The sequence below is a fragment of the Phyllopteryx taeniolatus genome, chromosome 5 (genome assembly GCF_024500385.1).
Source record: "Phyllopteryx taeniolatus isolate TA_2022b chromosome 5, UOR_Ptae_1.2, whole genome shotgun sequence".
NCBI classification, from domain to species: domain Eukaryota; kingdom Metazoa; phylum Chordata; class Actinopteri; order Syngnathiformes; family Syngnathidae; genus Phyllopteryx; species Phyllopteryx taeniolatus.
The window spans coordinates 33,088,718-33,114,498 of record NC_084506.1 but is presented as its reverse complement, the minus strand read 5'-3'; the positions used below and the strand labels follow the sequence as shown (position 1 = coordinate 33,114,498).

General features: G+C 49.6%; 2 protein-coding genes across 9 annotated transcripts in view; one reads left to right on the top strand and one right to left on the bottom strand.

Annotated features, from left to right (window-relative positions):
• LOC133478710 (proline-rich protein 5-like) overlaps window positions 1-2,669 on the top strand; it is a 6,499-nt gene extending 3,830 nt beyond the window's left edge. For 2 of the 5 annotated variants that reach the window (XM_061775116.1, XM_061775108.1), the window contains exon 9: window positions 2,416-2,669. In XM_061775116.1, coding sequence (XP_061631100.1) covers window positions 2,416-2,504 — 89 coding nt within the window. In that variant the 3' untranslated portion in view covers window positions 2,505-2,669. Of the gene's footprint in view, window positions 1-1,961; window positions 2,344-2,415 lie in introns of those variants that run through there. The other 3 variants (XM_061775114.1, XM_061775111.1, XM_061775112.1) reach the window with 2 other exon arrangements.
• LOC133478706 (zinc finger protein 609-like) lies at window positions 498-25,781 on the bottom strand. Of its 4 annotated transcripts, none has more exons than XR_009788743.1 (8): window positions 22,068-22,924; window positions 15,178-15,403; window positions 13,381-13,468; window positions 10,759-12,799; window positions 9,227-9,608; window positions 5,537-5,887; window positions 4,653-4,976; window positions 498-636 (listed from the first exon to the last, which is right to left on the bottom strand). XR_009788743.1 is itself a non-coding variant. In XM_061775101.1 (8 exons), exons 2-8 carry the CDS (start codon window positions 22,800-22,802, stop codon window positions 4,903-4,905), a joined length of 3,897 nt encoding a protein of 1,298 aa, XP_061631085.1. In that variant the 5' UTR covers window positions 22,803-22,924; window positions 25,370-25,781; the 3' UTR covers window positions 4,170-4,902. The 4 variants fall into 4 exon arrangements, 2 of the variants coding, with proteins under 2 accessions (XP_061631085.1, XP_061631086.1); XR_009788742.1 differs by lacking the exon at window positions 498-636 and adding an exon at window positions 3,748-4,494; XM_061775101.1 differs by lacking the exon at window positions 498-636 and adding an exon at window positions 25,370-25,781 and having other exon boundaries at window positions 4,170-4,976.

Sequence of the window (25,781 nt, the reverse complement as noted above, 5' to 3'; positions counted from 1 at the left end):
CACTTCGAGTGAACAAAGAAAATACCTGCCCCGCTCTTAAGTGCGCTTCCACAAATTGGCATTGAAATGTCTAATTTTAGATAGGATTATCATAAAAATATCGCAGATTGTTTTTACTGCGTAACCCCCGCGATAAATGAAGAAGTATCCGCAATCAAGATGAAAGGAAACCTGATTGACAGCTTCTCTCGGGGGCGTGTCCACGTGTGCTTCTAACGCCGACCTTTGACCTCTGACCACCGAGCGAGCCGCAGGGTCATCGGATTACGTCGTAATGGGATTATGCTAATCGGTCGCCGGCCGTCGGCGCCTCCGTCGCCCCCGTCCGGTCATCGGGTGACTTGACAACTTGTCTTTCAAGTTCACGTCTTTGTGTTCACACCCGCTTGCGTGTTATTGTGTGTGTGTTCATCATAATGTTGATATGTGTGTGTGTTTGTTTGTTCACGTGTGTTTTACTTTGAGTCTGGTAGCGTGTGTGTGTTAGTGTTAGCGTGTACGTGTCCTGATATGGGTGTTACTGTGTGTGGTTGTGTGTTACTGCGGGTGCGTTGTTGCGTTGATGAAGACGATGCTTTCGTCCACTCGCGACTCTTGTCGGCGCTTCTCGGCGTCCGCACTCTTGTCTACGGTGGCCTGGAAGTGCAAAACAATACAACAACTTGTGAAACACTTTAATATTTCAGGAAAAACAAAACACGAAACACTTAAACATTTCAGGAAACACAAAAACAAAAGACGAAACACTTTAAGCGTTTTTAGGGGTTACGTTATTGGGTGCCAACCTTTTTTACTGTGTACGTCATTCAGCGGCCCAAAAATAAAACAAGGCCGAAGGACAAAAAGATGCAGTTGTTCCCAAACAATCGGACGGACGGACAGGAGCTAAGACGGATTCATCGGGGTCATCCAAACAATCGGAGGAGCGAATAACAAATGAGGTGGGACAGCACTTGGAATCTCCCACAGCCCCATTGGAGCAAAACTCACTCTCTACTAGCCTAAATGCTCTGCTTGGTGTGACGGACAGGAGGAAGGCTATTGTCAATATTGGAATTGAACGCACACCACGCAAAGATCTTCCTGAAACAAACGTCCGCTAAGAGGGGCCCTCGTTCACTCATGAAGAATCTTAACTCCGCCCGTCTGAACGCACAAAAAAAAAAACGACGACGACGACAACGCACGTCCGTCCGTTGCACGCGACCCAAAGTCGGTGAAAACTGGCACCTGCAATAATTCCATAACATTCAAGTTTGTTGTTTTTCCTTATCTGCTTATTCTCCAAGTTTTTGCAGCAAGGAGCCGCTACAAAATACTCGGCTCGACGTGTAAGTACAGCGACGTAGTAGGCCTAAAGGCCGCTTTAGACCGACAGCGCCCGCATGGCATCACGTGACCGACGCAGATCTGCGTCACTTGACGCGCACACGGCAAAAATTGGCGCTCCGCGTCGAACGCCGCGGAGATCGTCTCTCGTGATTGGTCCGTTTGAGTCACATGCCGTGATGACGTACTCAGCGTGACATCTACGCCGCCGCCGCCTCCTCGATCGATGTTGCGGCATCGTTAAACGTATCGTCTGGTCATCTCGGTCCACTTGTTCTCGCAGACACTGTTCCAGGGTCGCCATTGTTATTGCTTTGTTCCGGAAAGGAAAGTAAAAACGATTACCGGAAATGGCCCACAAAATGCAGAGGAAACTCCCCCCTGCGGCGTCCTAGCCAATAGCCGCCGGAGCGACACCCCCGACTCGGAGGAGAACTGCAGTAGGTTTTCAAAACCGCACTGGAGTATAAAGGCAAACAGCCGCAATGACGCCAGCGCGAGAATAAAGAAGCCTTAAGTCTTCATCAAACCCCCAGAAAACTGTATTCAATATTATTGTAAGCCACTGTAACATTATGAATCAAATCAATAATAAATAAATAAATGTCTCTTGATAATTTCCTGTGATCCAGTCGAGGCCTCCAGTCCCAGATGCGGCGAAGCAGCCCGACAGCGTGCCGGATCCTCCGCCGTGCTTGACTGGTGGCAGGGTGTTGTTGTTTTCCTGAAAGCCCGTTTCCTTAAACGTACTGTTTGTGTGCACTGGCAAAAAAGCTCCGTTTTTCTTTCATCTTTCCATCAAATCTTATTATTTGCTCAAATGCAAGTTCTCTATTTCACTCGTTCCATTTTCTTCGGAGCTATTCCACATTGAGTACGTAAACTTCATGTGTGCCAATCATGTATATGTTTTTTGTTTTCCTTTTATAATGATAGAGGTTTTTTTTTTACCGTGAAGTCCTTGCAGCCTCGTTTGTGGTTAAGGGCTGCACAAATAAACCACGTCGGCCCGCGCCTGCGCTTCCTTTTGGCCTATTGCGACACGACTCGCCATCTACTTCCTGTTGCGGTGCCCTCCCTCCACAGCCTTGCTGCAGGCACGTGCCTTCGCCGACGTCATCGCTCGGCTCCAAAAATGTCCGCATTTGGTCACGTGGCAACGGGCGGTCCAATGAAGATGGAATGCGCCTCTGTTGCCGCGGCAACCCCTCTGGAGGAGCCGACGTCGGTGCCCGCCGGTCGAGTCACGTGACGTTGCCGCGCTAACCTGCTTCTGCATCACTTTATAATGCGCACACACGATGTAATCATGTTTTTACCCAATTAAATGTTTACTTTTCCACTTTGATTTTACTTTCACACTTAAAAGTCACCAAAGTAGGTCTTCCAAAGTAAAAGACTCGACATATTTTTACATTTATTTAGTCGTGTAAATTGAGGGCTTCTTCTCACATGACAGATTTCCTGAATTTTCTAAATTTCAAATCCTCACCGTCCACCACCACCGTCATCATCGTTTCACCTGCGCGCGATGTCCGACCTCCCGGATTCCCACCGGAAGCGGCCTTCAAAATAAGACATCGACGACCACGCGGGAAGCGTCCGGCTTTCAAAATAAAACCTGTCGACTGTATTTCAAACGTCATCGTGCTCGTTTAGTGACGAAACGAATGTTGTTCGTTCCAAAATTCCCAGCGTAGCAGCGCCTCCGTGTGGCCGCAAAGGCCACACTCACGATTGCTCGAGTACAGTACTAGTAGGAGTAGTAGTATATATGGATTTGGATTTACGGTACACAATAGTTTTAAATCCATTTTTGGGTGACCGTTTGTACAATATTGTTGTGTTATCCGTTGCCCTCGCTTTCCCAAATATATTTAAAGGTGCTGGTAGTATTGTTTTTTAAGATGCTCGGGATTTCGCCTGCACGAGGGCGGTCTGGAACGTAAACCCCCCACGACGGAGGGGGATTGCTGTACAGTAGTCGACTACGTACGCTTGAACAGGGGGCTCGTTCTACGCTGGACTACATTGTTGACTCGAGGGTTAAAACCATCAACCTCATACTCCCAAACACGAGAGTTTTATATTGACCATTTTAGTGAACTAGGTCCACCATACAAAACCCCCTTTGTTCAAAACAATATCCACCCAAAAAAAAAAAAAATTGAGGGGCCACTCCGTGTGGGCACTGGCCAGTTGCCCATCCCTGAAATAGGGGATAACCTTGACTCACCACAGAATGGCCAACTCACGATAGTAGACTATATCTTCGGTGACACAGATATGAATAGGTCCATAGCACACGCCCCTTTTGAGCTGCGACGCTAGGCTAGGAAGGTCAAAGTCCGTGTGCGGGTGGCAAGGAAAGGAAAGGACGCACATAATGCCGTACAATCACAACAAAGGATCTGGGAGTAACCTTTTGCGGGGAACTTTTGTTTCCAAAATGTATTGATAGCACACGCTTTGGCGTTGACAAAAAAGGAAACCTCGTGGAAATCAGTTGAGAAATGAGCAAGTTACAACTTCATTTCGAGATCAATGCGTTGCCTTTGATGGGAACGTCGCCCCCACCGACATGGACGCCACGGAGGAACGTCGCTTCGCTAGAGCGTGCGGGCGTAACGCGTCTTCTGGGGATGTCCCGTTCCGGCTTTTTCCACGTCCGATCGGATACCGCAGCCTTGAGTTTTGGGCGACATTTTCGATTTTCGATCCGATCCTTGTTTTTTTGCCGACATGGGACCGAGTTCCGATCTTAGAGATTGGCTCGGGACACCCCTCTCTTCACATCTGTGGTAGGGCTTGAACAATGAAAGATTTTTCGGAGAGGACAGTCCAGTCGATGATTCGTCTAGATGATATATTTTTTCAATCCAAAGGCATTTTCGGCGTTTCGGCGGACCGGTTTCGCGTGAAGAGATATTTCAACACAGGCACAGAAACAAAATAAAAGCAAATGATGGCTATTTGCAAAATCTTTTTAAGTCGGCCGAGATGCCAAAAACAGGAGATTAGCGGCCAGTGGGTTTCTTGCGGCTCAGCCGCGAGCCGGTCCGACATCGTGGAAACCGGGCAGCGAGGGGCAGGCGGGCGGCAGCTTTGATTGGGCGCATCGCGGTGACGTCACTGAGGAGGCGGGGCCTGGCGTGGTTGGTCCAGCTACATGTTTTTAATAGGATCCACAAGAGTAGAAAAACAACCAAGACAAAAAAAAAAAAGAAAAGAAGGAAACAAAACAGCATCCAACCTCTTAAAATTATTCCTCTGTACACTATTTACACATAGGCGCACACACACACGACAGTACAGCTACACACCGAGGGGGGGCGGTCCGAAGCCTGACACCGCTGCTGCGCTGCCGCCCCGTGGGAAGGCTGTGCTCTGATTGGTCACTCCACAGTGTTTTGTACTCGATGAAACGGCGAGGAAGAGGACGAGGAGGAGGAGGCGGTTCCGTCCTTCCGCGGGGGCGGCGGGACCGGGGCCCGCCCGTCGTCGCGGCGACGGCTTCCTCGTGAGATCCGCTCACACGAGCGGCGGCGGGGCCGGCGGGCCGCGCTCCCTTCCTCACCTCCGCGGGGGCGGGTACACGGACGGCGCCGACGCCTGCTGACTGGCGACCATCGCCGACGACGACAAGCCTGGCGACAGACGGAGTCACAGATGGAGTTTGGCCGGCAGAAACGCAAATCGTGGCCACCGGTTGGTACCGGGAAGGAGGCAGGCGGACGGACAGAAATAAGAAACAAGAAAGTAAGTCAAGCGGGAAAACAGAAAAGAAGCAAGAGTAAAAGTGCAAAAGTAAAGGAAGAGAGGAAGAAAAGAAGTGGCAGCTCAGAAGCGCCAAAGGAAAAAGGGAAACGAAAGACAGAAATAAAGGAAGGAGATAAAGAAAAGAACAGAAGATGAAGGAAATAAGGAAAATGGAAGAAGGTAGGAAAGACGGAATAAAGGAATTTAGAAAAAGGAATCAGGAAGGATGGAAAGAAATACAGAAGAAAAGGTAGGAATCAAGAACAAAGGAAAGACAACAAATCAGGAAAAGTGAAGTTAAAAGCAAGAAAGGAAGGAAGGACAGAATGAAAGAAAAGAAGGAAGGGAGGGAGGGAGGGAAAAGGAATGTGAGAAAGTCAGGAACTAAAGTAGCAAGGGGGAAGGGAATAGGAAAAGGAAGTGAGGAAAAGAAGGGCGGGAGAGTCACCTGCGGCGTACGCCAGGTCGTACTGGCCGGCGAGCAGCGGGTAGGCCAGGTGGTGATGGTGTTGGTGGTGCTGATGGTGCGCGGGCAACCCCCGCTGCGAGGGCGACGATCGCGGCGGCCGCTCGCCGTCGCGCTCGTGCGGCGTCTTGTCGGCGGCGGGCGACTTGCTCTTGTAGTGGCTGGCGTGCTGCTGCAGGAGCTCCAGCGCTTTGGCCTCGCCGCCGCCCGCCGCCGCCCCCCTCACCGTGGGGCTGGAGCGGGACGCATTCTCGCCGCCGCCCTCCTCCGCCGCGCCCGCCGCCGCTTTGCCGGCGTACGGCGAGAAGGAGTAACCGGCGGGGAGGTACGAGCCTGAGGACACACCCGTGCGCCGTCGGTTAGACTTTGGTGGGCTTCGATGCCGTCGTGCTTTTGACGGTGACCGTTGGCTCCATTTGGTTTTTTCGTCTCTCTGCTGTTTTCTTGCTTTTTTTGGGGGTCTCCTCTCTGCAGTGTTTGTCTTTGTTCCCCGCCCGTTTTTTTTGCCGTGTTTTTGTTGTGTTGGTGTCACTTGGAATAGAGTTTTATGGTGTCTCTGGTGTTTCTAGCCCTATTTTGATGGTCTTTGTTGTGTTTGACACGGTTTGCAAGTACAAATAATCTGAGAAATCTCCCTGCCTGAAATGTTTTGTTGATTTATTTTGTGAGGTGCGTGTGAATACAGATGCAGCAATCAACCGCTATATCGGCGTTCACCGCAGTTATATTGCAGATTTTGTTGCTCTATTTGTACAATATTTTTTTCCGTTCTTCATTTCTCTTGGTCTCAATACGGGAAGTCCTCCAGTCACAACGTACTCGACCTACGACGTTTGGACTTTACGACGCCCGTGCCTCGTCCGCCATTTTGTCCCCGCACCATCCTGTCTCTGCTTAGCTCGTGCATCGTGCCCGTCCTGTGTTTGTGCGGCGGGAGTATCTTTGCCTTTTTCACACTCTCAGCGGTAATGCTAAGTACAGCATCTTATTTTTTTATTTGCATTTCTTTGTACGAAGTGTTAACCTTTCCCGCTACGGTCACCTGTCGCGCGGCCGAGCCGGGCGGCGGCGACGACGATAAAGGCACGAAGCGGCGATTTGCTGCTTGAACGGCTTTGTTAGCTCCTCTGCGCATTCGACACCAACGGGTCCTCCGCTAATCGCTCCTCTCCCCCGGTCGCCGTCACTACACTTGCCGCTGTACACACTCGCACCGGCGCGCGCTCCTTCCTCCTTCGCAGTCCCGTCTCACTCGCACATCGACACGCGCGCCCGCAGACGCGGCCCAACGGTGAAGATCATCGCCTGCCACCGTGGGGGACCGAGGTTCGAGACCCCGACCGGACCGTTCGCCGACATCCCCCGGACTCGCGGCTGCGGTGCCCTTGAGCGAGACACCGATACCCCGAAATGCTCCCCGGGCGCTTCGGCCGCCCCCTGCTCCAGTGTGTTCCACTAATGTGTGTGTGTTCACTGTGATGGCTTATATGCAGAGAACACATTCCGTGTGTCCATGACAATCAAAAGTGATTCTTCTTCTTCTTCACACACGCTGCGCTTGCTGTCACAATCACGTGGGACAATACCCGTAACAGAAGTATTTCGCCGTAAATTTCGACTTGAACGGTGAAATCCGACTTACGCAGAAATTCGTGTTATGATACCAGCGTAGGAACGGAACTATATCTATATATCTATATATATATAGATATAGTGTGTGCTTGTTTTAAAAGTGTGTTTAAAGACCTTTGGGGGAAAACTGTAAATGCTATAAAAACATGGCGCGGGTGTATTTAAATGGGGTATTTCGGACTTATTGCAAGGGTGGACTGGAATGAAAGCCCCCTGCGTACTGCATCCAGATCATCATCTTATGAATGGATAAGCAATTTATCGTCATATAAACAACTACTTGATGAACAGCTAGATTACCATTTTATGAAGAGCGGATGCAAAAATGGAGCCTTTTTCATTTTTCGTTGGATTGTAGCGGAAGACCTTCTGGCCTCGCGGCCGTCAGTCAGGAGCTTTTGTATCACTTGCGAGCAATGCTAGGTCTGTTGCTTTGCTTCAGACACTTTTGAAAGCATTTCACGTACGAACGCGCACGCACGTGGATCTACGGTCCCGTCCACGTTCGCTCAGCGAAGCCACCGTGGCGGATCTAGACGTCCGTGACTCATTTCATCGCGACGTCGCAAACGTACTCGGGACCCCCGCGTTTGTGGCGGACAAGTTCCACGCGAAGGCGCGGCTCTTTCCATCTCCCTCCAGCCGTGGCCAGCGTCACCTTTCTCAAGGAATGCCGCCTCTCTTCGCCGTGTTGAATGAATTCAGCTTTCATTTCGTAAGATTCGCAGATCGTGCGTCGGGATTTGTCGTGCCACTATTACGCGACGAGACGCGCCCTGCTTTGTCTCTGATTGGCTGGCGCCTGCCGGACGGACTCATACTTTCTTTTGATTGGTTATGGAGTGAAAGCACTTCCTCAACATGCGCACAGTTGATGCGCTGCATTTCCAGCACTGCACCCGAGTACTTTAAGCCTGGGTTGGAAGTGTTTTTTTGATGCCGTCTCCGTTTTCGTCATCTGCTTTTTTTCCCCCCTTCGCGTTGTCCGCCAGCCTTTTTCTACTCGTTGTGTCTTTGTGATGTTTGAATTGTCTTTGACGTGTTTCCCTTGGTGGCGTGAAAAGGATTTTTGACGGCGTCTCTGCACTGTTTTTCATGTCCCTGTGGTGTTTCTTATCTTGCGCTTTTGTGACATCTTCATTTTGTCTTGGATTTATCGATTTCATTTTCTTTTTGTCTTGGTTGTATTTCTATTGCATCGTTTTTATTGTCTTGGTGTTCTGATCGCTGTCGTTGTTGCTTTTCTTGATTTTATCACATCGTCGTTGTATTGTCTGTGCTGCTTTTCTCGTTTTTGCCTTTCATGATTTTGCGATAGTGTATTTCACCGAGTCTTCGTTTGAACTCATCCACTGCCACGGACTGCTCTAGAAGTCAAATATGCATGTTGACCGGGAGGGCCGGCAGTGAATTGATTGTCTCGGGCCCGAAAGACAGTCGGCTTGTTTTCGGGCCGATTCTGCCCCTTCCCGACCGAGCGTGTCAATCGTCAGACATTCTTAAGTCTTATAAGATGATGCTATACGATGTGTGTGTGTGTGTGTGTGTGTGTGGTGGACGCCAACCGCTGCGGCGTCGCCACGCCGAGAATGGTGACGTGGCACAGAACGTAGCCAATCAAGAAACACCCCGACTCGACAAAAGGAAGCGACCTTAAGTGAAAAGACAAATGTCTTACCCGCTGTGGTTTTCAGTATATAAAAGTGGGTTGGTATTTTGAGAACATCGGCATTTTACAAGGCTCTCTCTCGACTCCGGCAAGCTTCGGGGACACTCGGGAAAGATCTCGTGAGACTTTGAACGGAATCGTTGTGTGTGTGGATATTAGCGGAGCGCGCCGCAAACGTGACGACCAAAAGTGTTAACTCTCTTTGAGTGTGGGGTCTGTCACAGATCAAAGAAATAAACATCTTTTTAAGATTGGAAAAGTCTTAAGTTTTGGTTTAGTTGTTTTTCCTCAAAGTTCGACTCTTTTCATTGATACTGAGTTTCGAGGCTTTTTAAGCACGTTTTGATTGCGGTTGTCAGCTCCGGGCTTACCGTGGTAATTCTGCATCATGACGGAGGGCACGCCCCTGTACCCGGGGTGTCCCGGGTGCCCGGGCTCGTAGGCCTGCCCGTAGCCGTAGGGTCCGTGCATGTAGGGCACGTAGCCCTGGTGCTGCGCCAGGGGGGCCGAAAACTGCACGTGGGCGGGCCGCGCCTCCTTGGCCGCGGCCCGCTGCTGCTGCTGCTCCTCCGGGGGCACCTGCGCCCGGGCCTCCGCCCCCTCCTTGGCCTCCTCTTTCTGCGGCGCCGCCTCCTTCTGGCGCAGACGCTCCTCCTTCAACTTCCTGTCGTGCTCGCGCTCGTCCTCCTGCGCTTTGGGGGCGTCCGAGTACTTGTTGGGGTACACGTACGGCCACAGGCGGGCGTCGGGCTCCTGCGAAAAGCGGGCGGCGGTCGGTTAGGAGGGATGCCCGCATCGCAAACGAACAAACCGCAGATGTCATATCGGGGGTTCCAAGATTGCAAGATGGAAGTTGGAAACGAGGGCTGCGCCGTGTAAATTTGCTTTCCTCTCTAAATTTGGTCTTTTAGGCTTTTAGATTGTTTCACAGCAAAGTCGATATTGCCAAATATATTGTATCCCGTTAGTTAGCATGAAGGGATTCAGTTTGTACCACGATAGGAATTTGATATTGCCATATCGTCAGTCCCCACTCGGAATTAACAAATGGGGAAAAAACTGAAATTTACAAAATGGAAGGTTGGTTCTCGATGGGGAAAATACAATAAAACGAGTCCAGTTGAATAGCAAGAGCCAACGCGTTGCCGGAAAATACTTGAGGCAAGATGGAGAAGCTTTTTGTATACGGGACTTTTGGGGAGGGGGAAGCGCTATTTTCTTTGTACATTTTCAATGGAGACTTGGTTGGTATTTTTTTGCTCATCTTTTGATTGCATCGGCTCAGCGGGATGAAGAACGCTGAACTCGGCATTCACATTTGCTCAAATCCAATCTGAAGTTACAAATAAAGCCGTTGCTTTTGAACTATTACGTTTGCATAGCTGCCTGCGTATGACAGAAGTAAATGTTGATAAATACAGTATGTGCTTGAATATGAAGCCTTTCCAATAATTCCCAGTGAATTCCCCAGGTTTCACTTGCATGTTCACAATTCAACATTTATAAAGTCAGATTCTTTTTGGAACTTGTCCTGCACCAACGCAATAAAAGCCTTCCTCCCGTGCCAAGGAATTACATGGACGTCAATGTTCGACAAAAAAAATTGCGCTTTGAAGGGCACTAACGAACTCAAGTATTTCGTAGCGACCTGACATGACAAGATTTGGCAAAAATGACACCGTGTCAAAATGCTGAGTGCAGTGAGATCGGACACTTCGACTCGTGCACCTCCGAGATAGTTCCGGAAATGTCCACTGAAAATCCCTTTGCGGTGACTGGGGAAATGATGGCATTCATCATTTCCGAATCTCAAATCAGTAGAACTGCGGGCGGGTGCGTCAATTGCTCCACGTTCCCCAAATTCCCCACCTATGTCCTTCAAACGGAGCAAGCGTGGTCGTACCTGTCTGTACCACATGGCGGCCTCGTCCTTCCCGTGGTGCCCCGTTTCACTCAGCTTCATCTTCAGCCCCTCGGGCGGGGCGGCGGCCTTGGGGTCCTCGCTCTTCACCATGATGACGGACTTGGCCTGCTCCGGCCCCGCCTCCTTGGGCTTGGCGAGGGCGGGGGCCGGCGTCAGGGTGGGCGGCCCCGCCGAGGCTTTCCCCTCCGCCTTCTTGTCGCCGGCCATCTTGTCGGCCAGCCTCTGCCGCTCCTCGCACTGCTGCCGGTAGGCGGGGCTGGAGGCCAGCAGGTGGGCGTGGTAGGCCTGGTCGGGGGAGTACGAGTAGGGCTGGGCGTAGTACTGGTTGTAGTAGAGCGGCGGGGGGGCGTACACATTGGCACGCTGCTGGATGACCGACGGCTGCGGGGGTCCGGGCTCCGTCTTCCTGTCCTCCTGAGGCTCCGCTTTCACCTTGACCTCCTCGGCCCCCTCCGGGCCCTCCTCCTTCTTCGGCCGGCCCTCCGCGTGTGGCGGCAGCGGGGCGGCGGCGGACGCGGGACTGGCGTTGGCGTAGCCGGCGGGGTAGTAGGCGTCGTAGTTGGGGTAGTAGGGGGCTTCCTTGGCGGGCAGCCCTTGAGGAGAGAACAGCGCCTTCTTGGGGTCGGGCTCCGTTTTCACCTTGACGCCGTCCGCCTTCCCTTCGCCGTCCTCGCCCGCGTCAGAAATGTCGGAGTAGGCGGGGCTGCCGGTCTGGACGGACACGCCTCCGTCGGCACCGTTTTGCCCCAGGGCGCCCTCTGTCCTGCCGCTGCCTCCCAGGGACGGGCTGGGCGCGTTGTCCGAGAAACTGTAGACTTTGTCGGCCGCCGCCTTGATGCTCGCCAGGCGGCTCTGCTGAGCTTCCGAGGAGCCGTTGAGCAGGGCGTCGCCCGCTTCCGCATATGCCTCCTCCGGCCGCGCCCCCTTCGGACTGTCGGCCTCCCGCCTCTTCTTGTCTTTCTTCTTCTTGTCTTTGGCGAGGGGGCTGGAGCCGGGGTCCACAAGCGAGGGGTTTTTTGATTGGTTGTTCTTTGGGGTCGGTTGCATCACGGAGCCCAGCGCGGGAGAGGCGGCCTGCAGGTTGTAAGAGGGCGGCGCGGAGGGGCCGGCGGGCGCCGCGGGGCGACCGGGCTTCACGCCCTTCGAGGCCATTTTGTCCATTTTCCCTCCGGCCGCCATCTTCTTGGCTTTCCTGTCGTCTACGCCGTCGTTACTCGCCTCGTCTGTCAAACACTCGCCGTCCGTGCCGTCGGGCTCGCCCTCGCCAGTCGTCTTCTTGCCGTGCTTGGTCGGCTGCTTCCCCGGCGATGGCGAGGGGGCGTCGAAGCCCCGGCCTTTAGGTGTGGCGGAGCGCGCCGGGGAGATGGCGGCGCCGTTGCAGGAGGCGGCGTCGGGGTGGAGGCCGGGCTCGTCGCCGTACTCACTGTCGGCGTCTTGCTCGTGGTTGTGGGGACGCGCCGTGTGGTACTTGTCGGCGTCGTGGTGGAGGTGAGTGGGCGTCGGGTGGTACTTGTCGGCATCGTGCTCGTGGTGGGCGCGCGCCTGGTGGTACTTGAGGCCGTTGACGTGCTTGTACTTCTTGTTGCAGTTGGGGTGGGGGCAGTCGATGAGCACGGGTGAGGGGCACGTGCGGTCTAGCTGGGGCGGGGCGGGGGGCTCCGGCTTCCCCGCAGGGAGGGGGTGGGCGGCGCCGGTGGAGTTGCTTCGCATGCGCTTGGACGCTTTGGTGTCCTCGGAGCTGGAGGTGGGCTCCATGTCGGAGGCGGCCTTGCTCTTCCTCTTGGCGGAGGAGGGACTGGCCTTGGCGTCCTCCGCGCCGCAGCCACCAGCGCCGACGGTCTGGCTGCCGCGCCGCCCTTTGCCGTTGGCGCCGGCGGCCCCCCCGCGGGTCTTGCCGCTTCCTTTGTTGTCCGACGACGTGCTGTTGTCGTTGGTCGGCACGCCGCCGCCCGGACGCATCCGCTTGCCTCGGCCGCGCCCGCCTCGCATCTCAACGTCGCTGGTGGGCGAATCGCAGAACCTGCAAGACATCCGCGGCTCGGTCAGCACGTGACAGGCAAATTAGCTTCGGCCTGGTATGCGCAAAGACAATCTTACGTCTTCTACGATGATCTGATAAGACGACCCTATGGTCTGTTGTGTGTTAAGAGTGTATTTGAAATATTAAACGCATTTCATATTTACGACCAAAATCTCACGACTCGGCAAATGGTGTCGTGAAATGGAATGCAGTCAATCAGGAAGCGAAGAAGAACAAGGAAGCGGCCATAAATCAAAACAAACCCAATGTCATATTTTGTATTAAAGTGGGTTCCACAGACGGCACAAAGTTTTTTCGGACGACTTTGCCATTCTACAAGACCCCCGCCCGCGGTCCCATCGACGCAACATATCCCGCTCGTGTTTCTTCTTCTTGGTTTTTGTTCGATCACGTGAGCTTTCTGTCTCGGTGGACTGGATTCTAGATCGGCGGTGGAACAGAATCTTTACGTGTGTGGGGTTAAACGCCAGATTTTTTATCTTCGCGTGATGGGTCTGCAACAGATAAAGAATGTTTTCAGATCTGTGTACCGGGCCTTGGCGTCCGTTGTGTAAACGAACCTGGGTGGGGCCCAGTCGTGTCTGGTACAGTCCAGCAGGGTTCCCACGTACGTCTTGTTCCTCCACGTCACGTTCACCACCAGCATGCCTGCGCACGCCGCAGGCGAACACACAAAGATGTACAAGGACAAGACATGAACACATTAGCGCATCTTCTAGTGAGGCGGAAGGAAGGACTGAAGAATGATTCACGTATTCTTTACTCCCTAATCACTACAAAAGGGCTTTTTAGTGGACTTTAGTCCTCAAGTTGACGTGGCCGTTCCAACCAGACTCTCGCCATTTGGACAGAAAATGTCATTTTGGGAAAATCTTGTCACCTTGCTCAATCAAGATTTCAACTTTTTATCCCAACAAAAACTTTTTGTTGTCGTCGTTGAAGAAATAATAATAAACTTCTTTTCTCTTCATCATATGAATACTTTTTTTTATTGAAAACAGGCAACTTGAACTCATTGACTTCCGTGGATGTTTCGATTTGTCAACTGGAATCCAAACATTTCCTGCAAGCAACGAATGTATTCGTCAAGCACATTTTTCTCCTGGTAGGCGCGGAAGAGAAACTCCACCAGCTCGTCTGTGAAATTCCGGTTCGTAAACCATCGTTACGACTAACAGATCCCTGTAGATCATAGGTGCCAAACTCAAGGCCCGGGGGCCCACCGCATCATTTTATGTGGCCCGCAAAAGCAAATCGTGCTCGTCAACTTCCGTGATTTTTTGCTAAAATCTGTACCCAAATTCCAAATTGTCATAATAATGAACAATAATGTTGAGATATTGCATTTTTCTGTTATGAAACCCTTCGTCTACAGTAACTTAAACAGTACTTGAACAAACTATTATCCTTGTCTTCTGATTTCAAAACGAGTTATCCCTCAAGTTGTTGTATAATGGTCATATGTTTTGGTGATGCACATTAATGAGGGAAAAAATGAACTTCAATGATTTTAGCAAATGGCTGCAATATAACTAAGTGAAAAATTGAAGGGGGTCTGAAGACTTACCGTAGCCACTGTACGTACGTGTGTGGTAGAAAAAGAGTAAAGTGTGGCGGTAGGTTGTAGAAACTGTGTCGCGATGGTGAGAAAAGATGATGCCGTTCATGGAGTGAATGACCAACGTCATGTTGGGGGGGGGGAGTTCAACTCGAGCTATGTGGGGAATCAGCGTTGCTCTGGGCGCGTTTCTTAGTCGTATATCTGTACATAAATGATTATTTTGCCATCAAAAGTTCTCTCTCAGTTTTGTTTTGATTGTTTTATACTTTGCCGTGTTACAAAAGCAAAAAAAGTTTAACGTCAAAGTCACTGATCTGCTGATCAGTGTTTTTGGTGAAAACAACGCATGTTCTACTTCTGATTCTGAAAGAACCCAAAAAGTTAGAAACAAGCTTTTTTTTTTTTTTTTTTTTCCTGGTGAAAGAAGAGTCTCCTTTTTCTTTTGGTACGTTCGGTGCTTCTACTGTTGTCACAGAACAATTTTTCTGCGGGTCTTGAAAGATCAGTTCAAATACTCGACACCAGCTGTAAGTCAATGAGTTAAGTGCTGTGGCATTTAGGGGCACCAAAGATTTCTCCTTGGATGCCCAAAAGTATAAGAAGCCCTCTAATCCACCAAAACTCCATATATAGACTGATTAGGGAGTAGAGAATGAGCAAATAATTCTGAACACAGTCGTTACGTTTGGAATCATTCGCTCATTCCCTACACCCTTATCACGACAGAGGGAGTAGTGGAATTCCTATTATAGTGAGTAGAAGTAGTAGCATTTGTAGTATTTTTGGTGGCGCCGACCATCTTCCGTCTCCTGCCACACGATGCCCTCCAGGTTGACGCTGGTTCCGGGCTCGCACGGTCCCAGGCACTCCGGCTCAGTGGCCTGCGCCGCGTCCGCCGTGTTGACCGCCACCGAACGCGTGCGCACCATGATCTGCTCGCACGGCGAAGAGATGTCGCTGTTGGCCGCCCCGGCCAGCAGGTGCAAGGGGGGCGGAGCCGGCGTGGGGCTGGGCGACTCCATCTGGAAGGGGGCAGACAGCATTTTGCATTTAAAACAAGCACATAGCACTGCCTTAGGAAAGTCCACTTAGCTCAGTGCTAACAAACCATGCAAAACGCCTTTGACAAGCTACCGGTTAGCGTCGATAGTTGCGGTTTTAAAGGTAACGGGTATTTGCACACAAACGGTGGAGCAACACATGTAGACAATATAACAATACTCACAGGAATAGATTCTTCGTCCTCTGTAAAGGATGACTAATATTACAGCATCTTACTGAGTCACTCACAGTACAAAACGTTTAATTCTTTCCATTCTAATGAATTATGTTATTACTCTATGGCAGGGGTATAGGACTAAAATTGAAAGAGGTCCAAATCAAGAGAATGTCTTGAAGATCCTACAGTGTGCTATATCTTCAAGCAGCCTTTTGGTTGCATCTACATCTGCTTGGAATCAGTACCTCAGTCAAATCCCAAAATCTTTTGGAATTTATTATAAAATAATATTTATTAGAAACAAAATATGTACAACTGCTGATATGTACAGTTGTGCTCAAGTCTGCATACTCTGGTAGAATTTGTGAAATATTTAAATATATTATATAATATTTAAATAATATATATATTAAAATATGACTGATGACTAAACTAGGACTTGTCATTATATTTTTATTTCGTTTAATAATTTTGCTTTTCTGAGATGCCTTAATAGTTTCATTTGAATCCCATTAAAAATACAATGAAATGCGTTTTGCCTGATCCTTCATGTTTTATTTATAGAACGGGACAGACTTTACAAATTCTGCCTGGGTAATCAAACTTATGAGCACAACTGAGAAAAGTAATCCCTGCATATCTAAATAAGAGCGAGTAAATCAAAAGTTAAAATTATACATATTCAAGTGCTGAACTTGAGAAAAAGAAAGAATTTTTTTTTTTGTGCGTGATTGGTTTCTTAGATGAGTTGAGCGCAGCTGTGAGTGTGTGCCGCACCAGAAACGGCGTGGCGACGGTGGCTCATGAGCAGCGAAGGGTCCAGCCTGCAGGCCGCGCGGCGAGGGCTCGAAACGGCTTCGTCTTTTAAGTCCATTCTCGTGGTCAGCGGTAACAAGTAGCGATAGACAAGACCCATGTGTTTTTGTCAGGGTCGCTACCGATTATTAATAGTCAGGGAGGCCGACAGCCGATATTTGGAGACAATATTCATTTGCAGGAAAAGGGAAAAGATTGGCGTCAAAATTTGGACTCTTTTAACTTGGTTTAAATGTCTTAAAGCACATGTTTATTAAAAGCTTTTCAGATTTGCAAATTTCATTCCTTTGTTTTAAAGTCGCATGTCCTGATCCGACACCGATATTTGCAGCCTTGAGTTTTGGCCGATACAGCGATAGGTCTGATACAATTTCAGCAATAATCACACATAATGTACCGTATTTTCCCTACCATAAGGCGCACTTAAAAATCTTACATTTTCTCCAAAATGCACACGGCGCCTTATAATGCGGTGCGCCTTATGTGCGCACCGAGTTCCAACATCTAGAAATGTTGTGTGATGAGCGCTCCGCTTTGACTTTTTTTTTGACCGCTTGACTGACTGGGAGCATTTCCTGCCGACAAGCTGCTCATACAGAGGAAAAGCGGACGTAGCTGAGGACAGCATGCGGACGTAAAGCGGGAAGGGTGCGTGTGAAGGAGGACGCTAAGGGCACGCCCCCAGTCGGTATATAGCGCCAGGGTGTGCATTGTGCAAAACAACATTGCCCGAGTTGGAAGACCAACTCGAGCAATGGATTAATGAGCAAAGAACAGCCGGGAGAAGCTTCTCAAGTCACCATTCGACCGAGTGCAATAACTCTGCCATGTGCATTCAGGGAGGCATGACGAAGGAACTCCAACCGCTGGACATCCGTGTAAACAGGGCGTTCAAAGTGAAGCTGCGAGCGGCGTGGAAGCGATGGATGACAGATGGCGAACACAGCTTTACTAAGACTAGGAGGCAGCGCCGGGCGAGTTAAGCCACAATTTGTGAATGGATTGTGGATGCTCGGGCTACCGTGTCTGCTTGCACTGTTATTGGAGCTTTCGTAAAAGCCGGCATCCTTTCTGAGGAGCCGCACGGCAACGAGACGGACTCCGACAATGACGAAAGGGAACCAGGCGTGTTTGATGGAGAACTTGCCCAGCTGTTCATTTCGGATACAGAAGATGAGGACTTTGATGGATTTGTGGATGAGGATTGATCCAAAAATAACGTGAGTACATTGTTAAATACTCCGTTTTGCTCCCGCTGCCTTTTTAAAAACATTGTTTTAGCGTGCGTTCATGCATGCTAGCGTATGTTTTAAGCGAGCGTATGTTTTACCATGCCTGCGCCCAATAATACGGTGCGCCTTATATATAGGTGTTAAATACAGAAATGGGCCCCGTAACTGAGACTGCGTCTTTTAATACGGTGCGCCTTACGGTCGTGGAAATACGTAGGTTTTTTTTTTTACAGAGGCTGAAGAATACTAGACATTAGCCCGTCAATGGCATTTTCTATTATCATTATTATTATATGTTAGGATTAAGCTAGCGGGGGCATTCTTGAGGCAAATTGTTAGAATGTTAGAAAAGGCTTGATCAAGTGACATTACTCAAATAGAGAACAATAATCAGAAACAGTAGGTCTGAGAGAAACGGACTCATTTATTATTAACCAATTGGTTACATAAAGTAACTGCTGTGCACATCTTGACCTCTGAGGGGCAGCGTGGTGCGCGCATTGAGATACACACACAGTAACAAAGAAAGTAGAAGTCACGACCGAATGCTGTTATTATAACTCGTGTTTCACAGAGTTTGAATGTATGCGAGAGAGTATCGTTATATTGCCTGTTTGTATGTGTTTATACAGTGTTTGTGGACCAATATTTATTATTTTGAGAGCTAAAAGTGTTGCGAGTTCGATGTTAATGTTCGATAGCTCGCCAGTGGTGCTTTACATTCATTGTTAGCGTTGAGCTAGCAATTTTTGTGAACAAAAACGAAGAAAGAAACAAAGTCTGTTTGAGAGACTGCGCCAGTCCATGAAAGTGAACATTTGTCTGCCACGTGCAATAAACTTCTCTTTGTCGATTAGTTTTTCAGTTAATCGCATAGAAGAAAAAACCATTTAATTTCCACCTCTTTTTTCCAAAACAGGACATGATTTCAAATTGCGGTGCAGAAAACGCACAAACATGAATTGATGACGATCTGCAAAAATGTTGATCATTGTTCTCCAAAGTCAGAGCAGATGTTTGCATGTCATATTTTGATGAAAAACACAGATAATCATTCTGCTTTCATGGAGGATGTCAGAAATCGGAGAATATTGACTGTTGAGAGGCTGAAATTCCCAGGATTTGGACAATTGAGATGGCGCCTACCAGAGTGGTAACAAGCTCTCGTACTATTTATGTTTACGTCCTTTTTCTTAGTCTTTGGAGACATTATGCGACTTACTTACACAAGTAAAGACTTGCTAAACATTAGGGAGTCTGCTCCGGACATTCTTTTTCTTTGAGTTACTCACCGGCGGAGCGGCTGCATTCTATGGAGCATGGAGGAAGCGAAGACGACGCCACAGAAGAAAGCGTGCCCGAGTCCAGGTTACGCTTTGACAGCGTGGATTCCGAATACCGCTCCTGTCAATTCACCACGCAAAACTCCACTCTCTACCCAGCAATAGGGACGAGTTTAATCTTTCACAAAGACCAGTAAAGACCCTGTGCTTCACGGGGACATGGCTTTGTGAATGCATCCCCGATGGTGTGGTAAGGCTTCCAACTAAACCAAGCGGACCGCGACACGGAGCTATCAGGGAAAATATGCTTCTATATCAACGCAAAATGGTGTACCGACGTCACGGAGCTCAACGCACACTGCGGCCCGGACTTGAACAGTCGCTGTTTTTTTAAATGTAAGTCATTCTACGTACCGTGCGAGCTGCTATGCCAGGCTGAAGTGCTTGTACCGTTCTATTCCCGGTGCAGCTTTGGATTTGTCTGATCACTGTTTAATTCACTTAACACAAACATACTGGCACAAAATTAAACGTGCAAAGCCGATGGTGAAAACAGTGAAAAAGTGGACCAATGAAGCAAAGTTAGAACTTCAACATTGTTTTAGACCGCACAGATTGGAGTGTCTTTGAAACTTCAACTGGCAGCCTGGATGATATACGGACAGTGTCACATCCTATAACAGCTTCTGTGAAGATGTGTGTACCAACAACGACCTTTCGCCCTTTCAATAGCACTGCCAAACTTCAACAACTTCGCCAGGCCAGAAACCAGCTGACAAAGGAAATTAACATTGCCAGGAGGAATTATGCAGAAAAGCTGGAACAACAGCTTACTGCTAACTACTCTCAGTCAGTCTGGAGCGGTCTACAATTGCTAACCAACTACAAGCGACCATCACCCAAGTGGAGAACAATGAAGGACCGGCTGACGACTTGAACACCTTCTACTGCAGGATTGAAAAGGAGACTTTCACACCCCACACCCACCCAGCCGCACCACCGACCACCATCAAACCTCTGATGCCCCCTCCTGCGTTGACCATCCACGAACACGGGGCCAGACCTTGTGGCCTGCCTCAACCATCCTGCCTCAAAGTCTGTGCGGACCAGCTCGCTCCAGTCTTCACACAGATCTTCAAAAGATCTCTGGAACTGTCCTATCCCATCCCCTGTCCTCAAGTCCCATCGTGCAGCAAATGCTCCACCATCATCCCAGTCCCCAGGAAACATGCAATCTCAGGACTGAATAACTACATAAGTGTCACCCCAACATCTGTGGTCATGAAGTCCTTTGAACGCCTCGTGCTGGACCACCTCAGGCGCGTCACAGGACCCCTGCTGGACCCCCTGCAGTTTGCCTACCGAACAAACGGGTCTGCGGATGATGCAGTCAACATGGGACTGCATTTCATCCTAGAACACCTCAACATCGCGGGGACCTACGCGAGGATCCTGTTTGTGGACTTCAGGTCTGCGTTCAACACCATCATCCCCAAACTCCTCTCCTCTTAAGCTTCTCCAGCTCAGCATCTCGCCTGCCATCTGCCAGTGGGTTTTTACAACTTCCTGATGGGCAGGTGGTGAGGCTGGGGGACACCACCTCATCCACATGCACCAGCAGCACCAGGGTGCCACAAGGATGTGTCCCCTCTCCGCTGCTCTTCTCTCTCTACACGAATGACCGCACCTCAACACACCCGGCTGTCAAACTCATGAGGTTTACGGACGACACCACAGTCATCGGCCTCATCAAGGACGGTGACGAGTCTGCGTATTGACAGGAAGTGGAGAGGCCGGAGCTGTGGTGCGGCCGACACAACCTGCAGCTGAACACACTCAAGCCTGTAGAGCTGATCCTGGACTTCAGGAGGCATCCTTCGCCACAGCTGCCCCTCATGCTGTCCAACGGCCCTGCGTCAACTGTCGAGACCTTCAAGTTCCTGGGAATTACAGTTTATCAAGAGCTGAAGTGGGAGACCAACATCGACTCCATCCTTAAAAAGGCCCAGCAGAGGCTGTACATCTGAGGAAGCACGGCCTCCCACGGTAGTTCTACAGAGCGGTCATCGAATCAGTCCTGTGTTCTTCCGTCACAGTCTGCTTTGGTGCTGCTACAAAAAAGATTCCGACTCCAACGGACCGTCAGGACTGCTGGAAAAATTGTTGGTACCCCTCTACCGACCCTTGAGGTCTTGCACGCTGCCAGAACTAAGACAAGAGCATGCAAAATCCTCTTGGAGTCTCCACATCCTGGTCACCACCTCTTCCAGCTCCTTCCCCCAGGTAGGCGCTATCCAACAATGCAAACTAAAACCAGCAGACATTCCAAGAGCTTCTTCTTACTTCTGAAACAGTTGACTTACAATTTCATTGCAATATGCTGCCAATGTTGCACATTTCTGTTGGGACACTACTACTACATTATACGTGCACTCAATGAAGTAGTCTCGTCACTCTGCACTATTTGCTTATCTGCAGAATAGCCACACGTGCTTGAGAACTATCTGCACCATTTGCCCAAATTGTCATTGTACCAACATTATCTCATTACTGGTAACCAACCTTTCCTTTGCTTTGCTTTGCTTAGCGACTCTCTGTAGTATGTTTTTATGTCCTAAAAGTATATTTTGTCACAGTGGCTGTCTGTTGCCGTACTAGAGCAGCTCCAACTACTGGAGACATATTTGTTTGTGTGTTTTTGACATACGGGTGTAATCTCTGTATATAAATTAGACACAACAAAAATAGTCTTTGCTAAACGGTAAGCATTCGCGATCAACATTAGCGTGCTAGCGATTACAATTTTAGGATGAAAAAAAAGAAAAGAAAAAGACATCAAATAATGTCTTAAAATCACTTACAGACACTCCTCTGTGGTTTTTCACGGGGCCAACAGTGTGTCCGTATGCAACAAGAGTCTGTGCGGTAAACATGGAGTGTGTCCAAATGGTTCCGGAAGCTCAAATTGGTCCCGGGTGGCACAAATATGCTTGTATGAATATTTTTTCTTGCCTCGAGGCAGAAATTTTTGTGGTCAACTTAGCAGAGTAAGCCCCCCCTCCCCAACCCGAAATTGAGTTCATCAAAACTAAACAGTCACTCAAATGACATTTATAAAGTAAGACCGGGGTCTTACCTTATCCCCACACAGCATCTTCTTGAGGTTCCGACATTCCCCGTTCTGCATCTCCTCTTCCTCGTCTTCCTCCTCCTCTGTTGTCATGGCGACAGGCTGGCCCATTCCCACCAAGTCCAGAGCCACGTGACCCAAGTGCTCGGCGGTGGCGGGGGCCTCAGAGTTCTGCTGGCCCTCGAAGGGGCTGCCACGAGGGGCCCCGGCAGGCAGAATGGAGGCCCCGGGCGGCAGCGGCGGCTCCTTGTCAATCTCATTTTTGTCCTTCTTAGTCTTTGCGGACAAGCCGTCCTTGTCCTTCTTGACGGCCGGGGGGACCCGGGAGGCTTTGCCGGACTTGTCGCCTCCCTTGGTCAGGGCCGAGTTGAGGTTCTGGGCCACTGGGTCCCGACCCGGAAGCTCCTTCTTGATGGCGTCTGGCGGCGTGGCCGTCTTGACGCCTTCTTTTGAGTTCTTACTGCGCTTGGATTTGGATTTGCTGTCCTTTCCCTGCCCGCTGCCGACAGGACTGACGAACTTGATGTTGTCGGGCAAAGCGGCCACGGCGCCTGGCGGGGCGGCCATGGCGCCGCCGCCCTCCTTACTGCTGGACATCTCCAGTTTGTCCTTCTCCAGGTCGGCGTCCAGGTCAATGATCAGATTGCCCACACCGATGTCCCACTCATCACCGCTGTCGTACGTGTCTACCGCGTTGGAGTCCACACCTTTGCCGCCTGCAGGGCCGCTGCTGAGGGACATCTTAGTAGGGGCGTCCCGGAGCGCCGCAGGGGGGGGCTGCAGGAGGGACGCGCTCCTCCCAGCCGCAGGACGCCGCCTCAGGGCTGGACCCGGCGCCGCCGCCCTGCTGCCCACATGGCCTCCTGCACAACACGAGACATTTTCATATACAGTGTCCTTCCGTTATATCGCAGTTCATCGTTCACGTCCGTACTATGGCGCAGATTTTTAAGCGGTTTTTGAAGGGGTTTTTAGACTATACATGCAAGTCTGAATTTCGAGTTGTGCACCTTCATGCTGGCCACCACTGAGCTCTACTGGAAGACATGCAGCGCTTACGGTTAATAATAATAATAAATTTTATTTAAAGGCCTGTTTTTTTTTTTTTTTTTTTTTTTTTTATTTATTTATTTCCGTAGCATCAATTCAAATTTTTTTGTAATAGCTTGTCTATGGCGTTTTGATTACCGGTATATTATTTCATTAGACAAAATGATATGGTTTGGTAACTTTGGTTGAACATTTTGGTGAGTCTGGAACTTATCACCAAGGACAGACTCAGTTCATTGTATATTTATGGTGGATAAATGTTTTTCATACAAATATTTACAGTAATGATGACTACTTTTGTGTTCTCGTGGGTTAGCGATTGACTAAAGCATGTTACGACTTATGTACCAAATGGTGTTACATTGCAGTCATAAGAACAGAAGCCCTTCGTAAACACGACCTTGCACACACACCAATGTAAATATGAAAACATTAGATTGTATCAGTCTTTTAGTAACATTTATTTGGGCTATTGCCTTCTGATACTAATATTTGTATGACAAACATGCTGATGGGTTACACTCAGTTGTGATTCACATAATATTTTAAAACATGATTATTATACTGTGGTCATTGGTCGCATTCTGATCCAAACTAGACTTTTGATGACATTGTTTAACTTTATTTGGTTCTAGTTTGTGCACTTTAATAAGCTTGTTCTAGTTCCACCCTTTTGTCACTTTTCCCATCGATAATGTGCACGAGACACATACGGGTCAGTTTTCAAGCTAGTTAGCTCGTTGGTTAGATAGATTAGATAGCTGCATTTCTATTATATTATATATAAAAAGAGCAAAAATATTTGGTTTTGCCCTCCTCGACCTACAGCAATAAATCACGTTGACAAACATTAAACAGTAGTCAAATCTACGTGTTATTACGGACGAACAAAAAGAATGAAGCTGAAGCAAAATCACGACGAAATAGCACTCGGGAAGTGAGAAAGTTTGCGATGAAGACGCACATTGACATCACGTAGCTGGCGTCACATTCGCCACGTTACGAACGTTTGGAGGCATTTGGGCACACTTATTAAACTACCAACATATTCAAGAGTTAAGTTGAGTGGAAAGAAACGTGTAAAATAAATGCAAACATGTGCCTTAAGACAACACATTAGCACGAATGCCAACTCCCGACTAGCTAGCAAGCTATGTGGCTACCAGTTAGCATGTTAGCCGAGAGGAGCCGCCGGGCTGCGTCTCGCTGACAGCTTCGTGCAAAGCCAACATGCACGTCAATACAAGCTCCCAGCTCCACCGGGTGAACACTGTGAGCTCTAAAAACACACAATAAGGCTGCCTTGAGCAGCAAACATCGAATATTGCTCCGGGATGGAGCTTCTTTTCGAAACACTCACTTAGAGGCCCTCGGTGGCCCGCTACACGGCTAGCGAAATCCATTATCGGACGCGTCTGTTTGGCAAACAGATTACAAGACGAGCGTTAAGAATGAATATATTATTAAGAATATTTCTACGACTTCACACTTGCAAAATCACTTTCAGGTTGAAAAGCGGAGTCAAAGTGACACTCCGCTTTATGTAACACCATCTGAACCAAACGGGTTCCCCCATGCCTTAAAGAAAACACATAAGAGCAAGCATGCTATTAAAATAGGGGTAAACATTGCTAGCAACGATCATTTCAATTTTCCTTCCTTGTCTGAGCTCCATTAGGTGTTCATTTAAATGCCCTTCTTCATTTGTGACTTAAATGCCGCTTGGTACTGTGTGTGTGTGTGGTTCTTTTCCCCCCATTCCTTCTTTCTTACAAGAATCCCCGTTTTTTATTTGCATACTGTAACTTCATGTCTGGAATTTCTACTGTTGAGTATTTTACAAAAGTGAATTCTGACCCAGTGTGTCGTCCGTTCTTTGCGGCGTGATAAACGGTCATAACGTCAACATACATTCAGCTGAAAAGCAACCCGCTCACGGTTGTCGTTTAAAGTACACAAGCGCCTGCTCTCCATCCACCTGCGAGGGAGACAAGCTCCTGCTGGAAAACAAGTTGGACTTGGAGTTTGGGAGCAAACAACCAAAGCGGCCCGAACGTCATCACGCCCAAGTGACGCGTTTGCTCCCAAAGTCCGCACACGCCGAACTCCAGACGAGGACGTGTCCGACGATGGAAGCAAAGCGCTTAGCTCCCTCCCCGGTCGTCTGTCAGACAAAGACGGCTAGCGGCTAGCGGCTAGCCCGCCGAGCTAGCGGCGAGCATCCAGCCTCGGAGACGCCGACGGCCGCGTCCGCTTACCCGGCTCTCACGATCCCAACGCGGCGCGCATTCAGGTGCACTCCATAAGCCCCCGGATAGCCGGCGAACGTGCGGAAGAGTCAACGTGCTCCCGGCTCAGGCTGGCTGTGGCTGGCCTCGGTGGAGCGCAGCGGCCGTCACGCGTCGGCCCCGGGCGCCCCCCGGCCTGCACGCCGCTGCCAAGCCGCCGCCGAGTCGCACATCCCCGCACTCACTGAGCCGGACCGGCGCGAGCTGGGACGCGGCACGCGTGTCCCATAAGTGACTCGGATAGTCCGAATGTGTCCCAAAGTGCAAACAAAATTAGTCCACTTCCGAAATAATCATAATACTAAAAAAACAAACAATCACGCGAGCGCACGAGAGCCTAGCAGCACGACAGCTAGACCCAGCAAAACCCGGAACGCTGGAA

Bases quoted from the DNA above. Each gene is read 5' to 3' on its own strand.
- LOC133478706 (XM_061775101.1), bottom strand. From the start codon at position 22,802: ATGTCCCTCAGCAGCGGCCCTGCAGGCGGCAAAGGTGTGGACTCCAAC. The intron at 15,404-22,067 runs GTAAGACCCCGG...GCCCCCTTCCAG, and splicing joins AGATGCTGTGTGGGGATAAG to ATGGAGTCGCCCAGCCCCAC. The intron at 9,609-10,758 runs GTACGACCACGC...CGCTTTTCGCAG, and splicing joins CCGCCATGTGGTACAGACAG to GAGCCCGACGCCCGCCTGTG.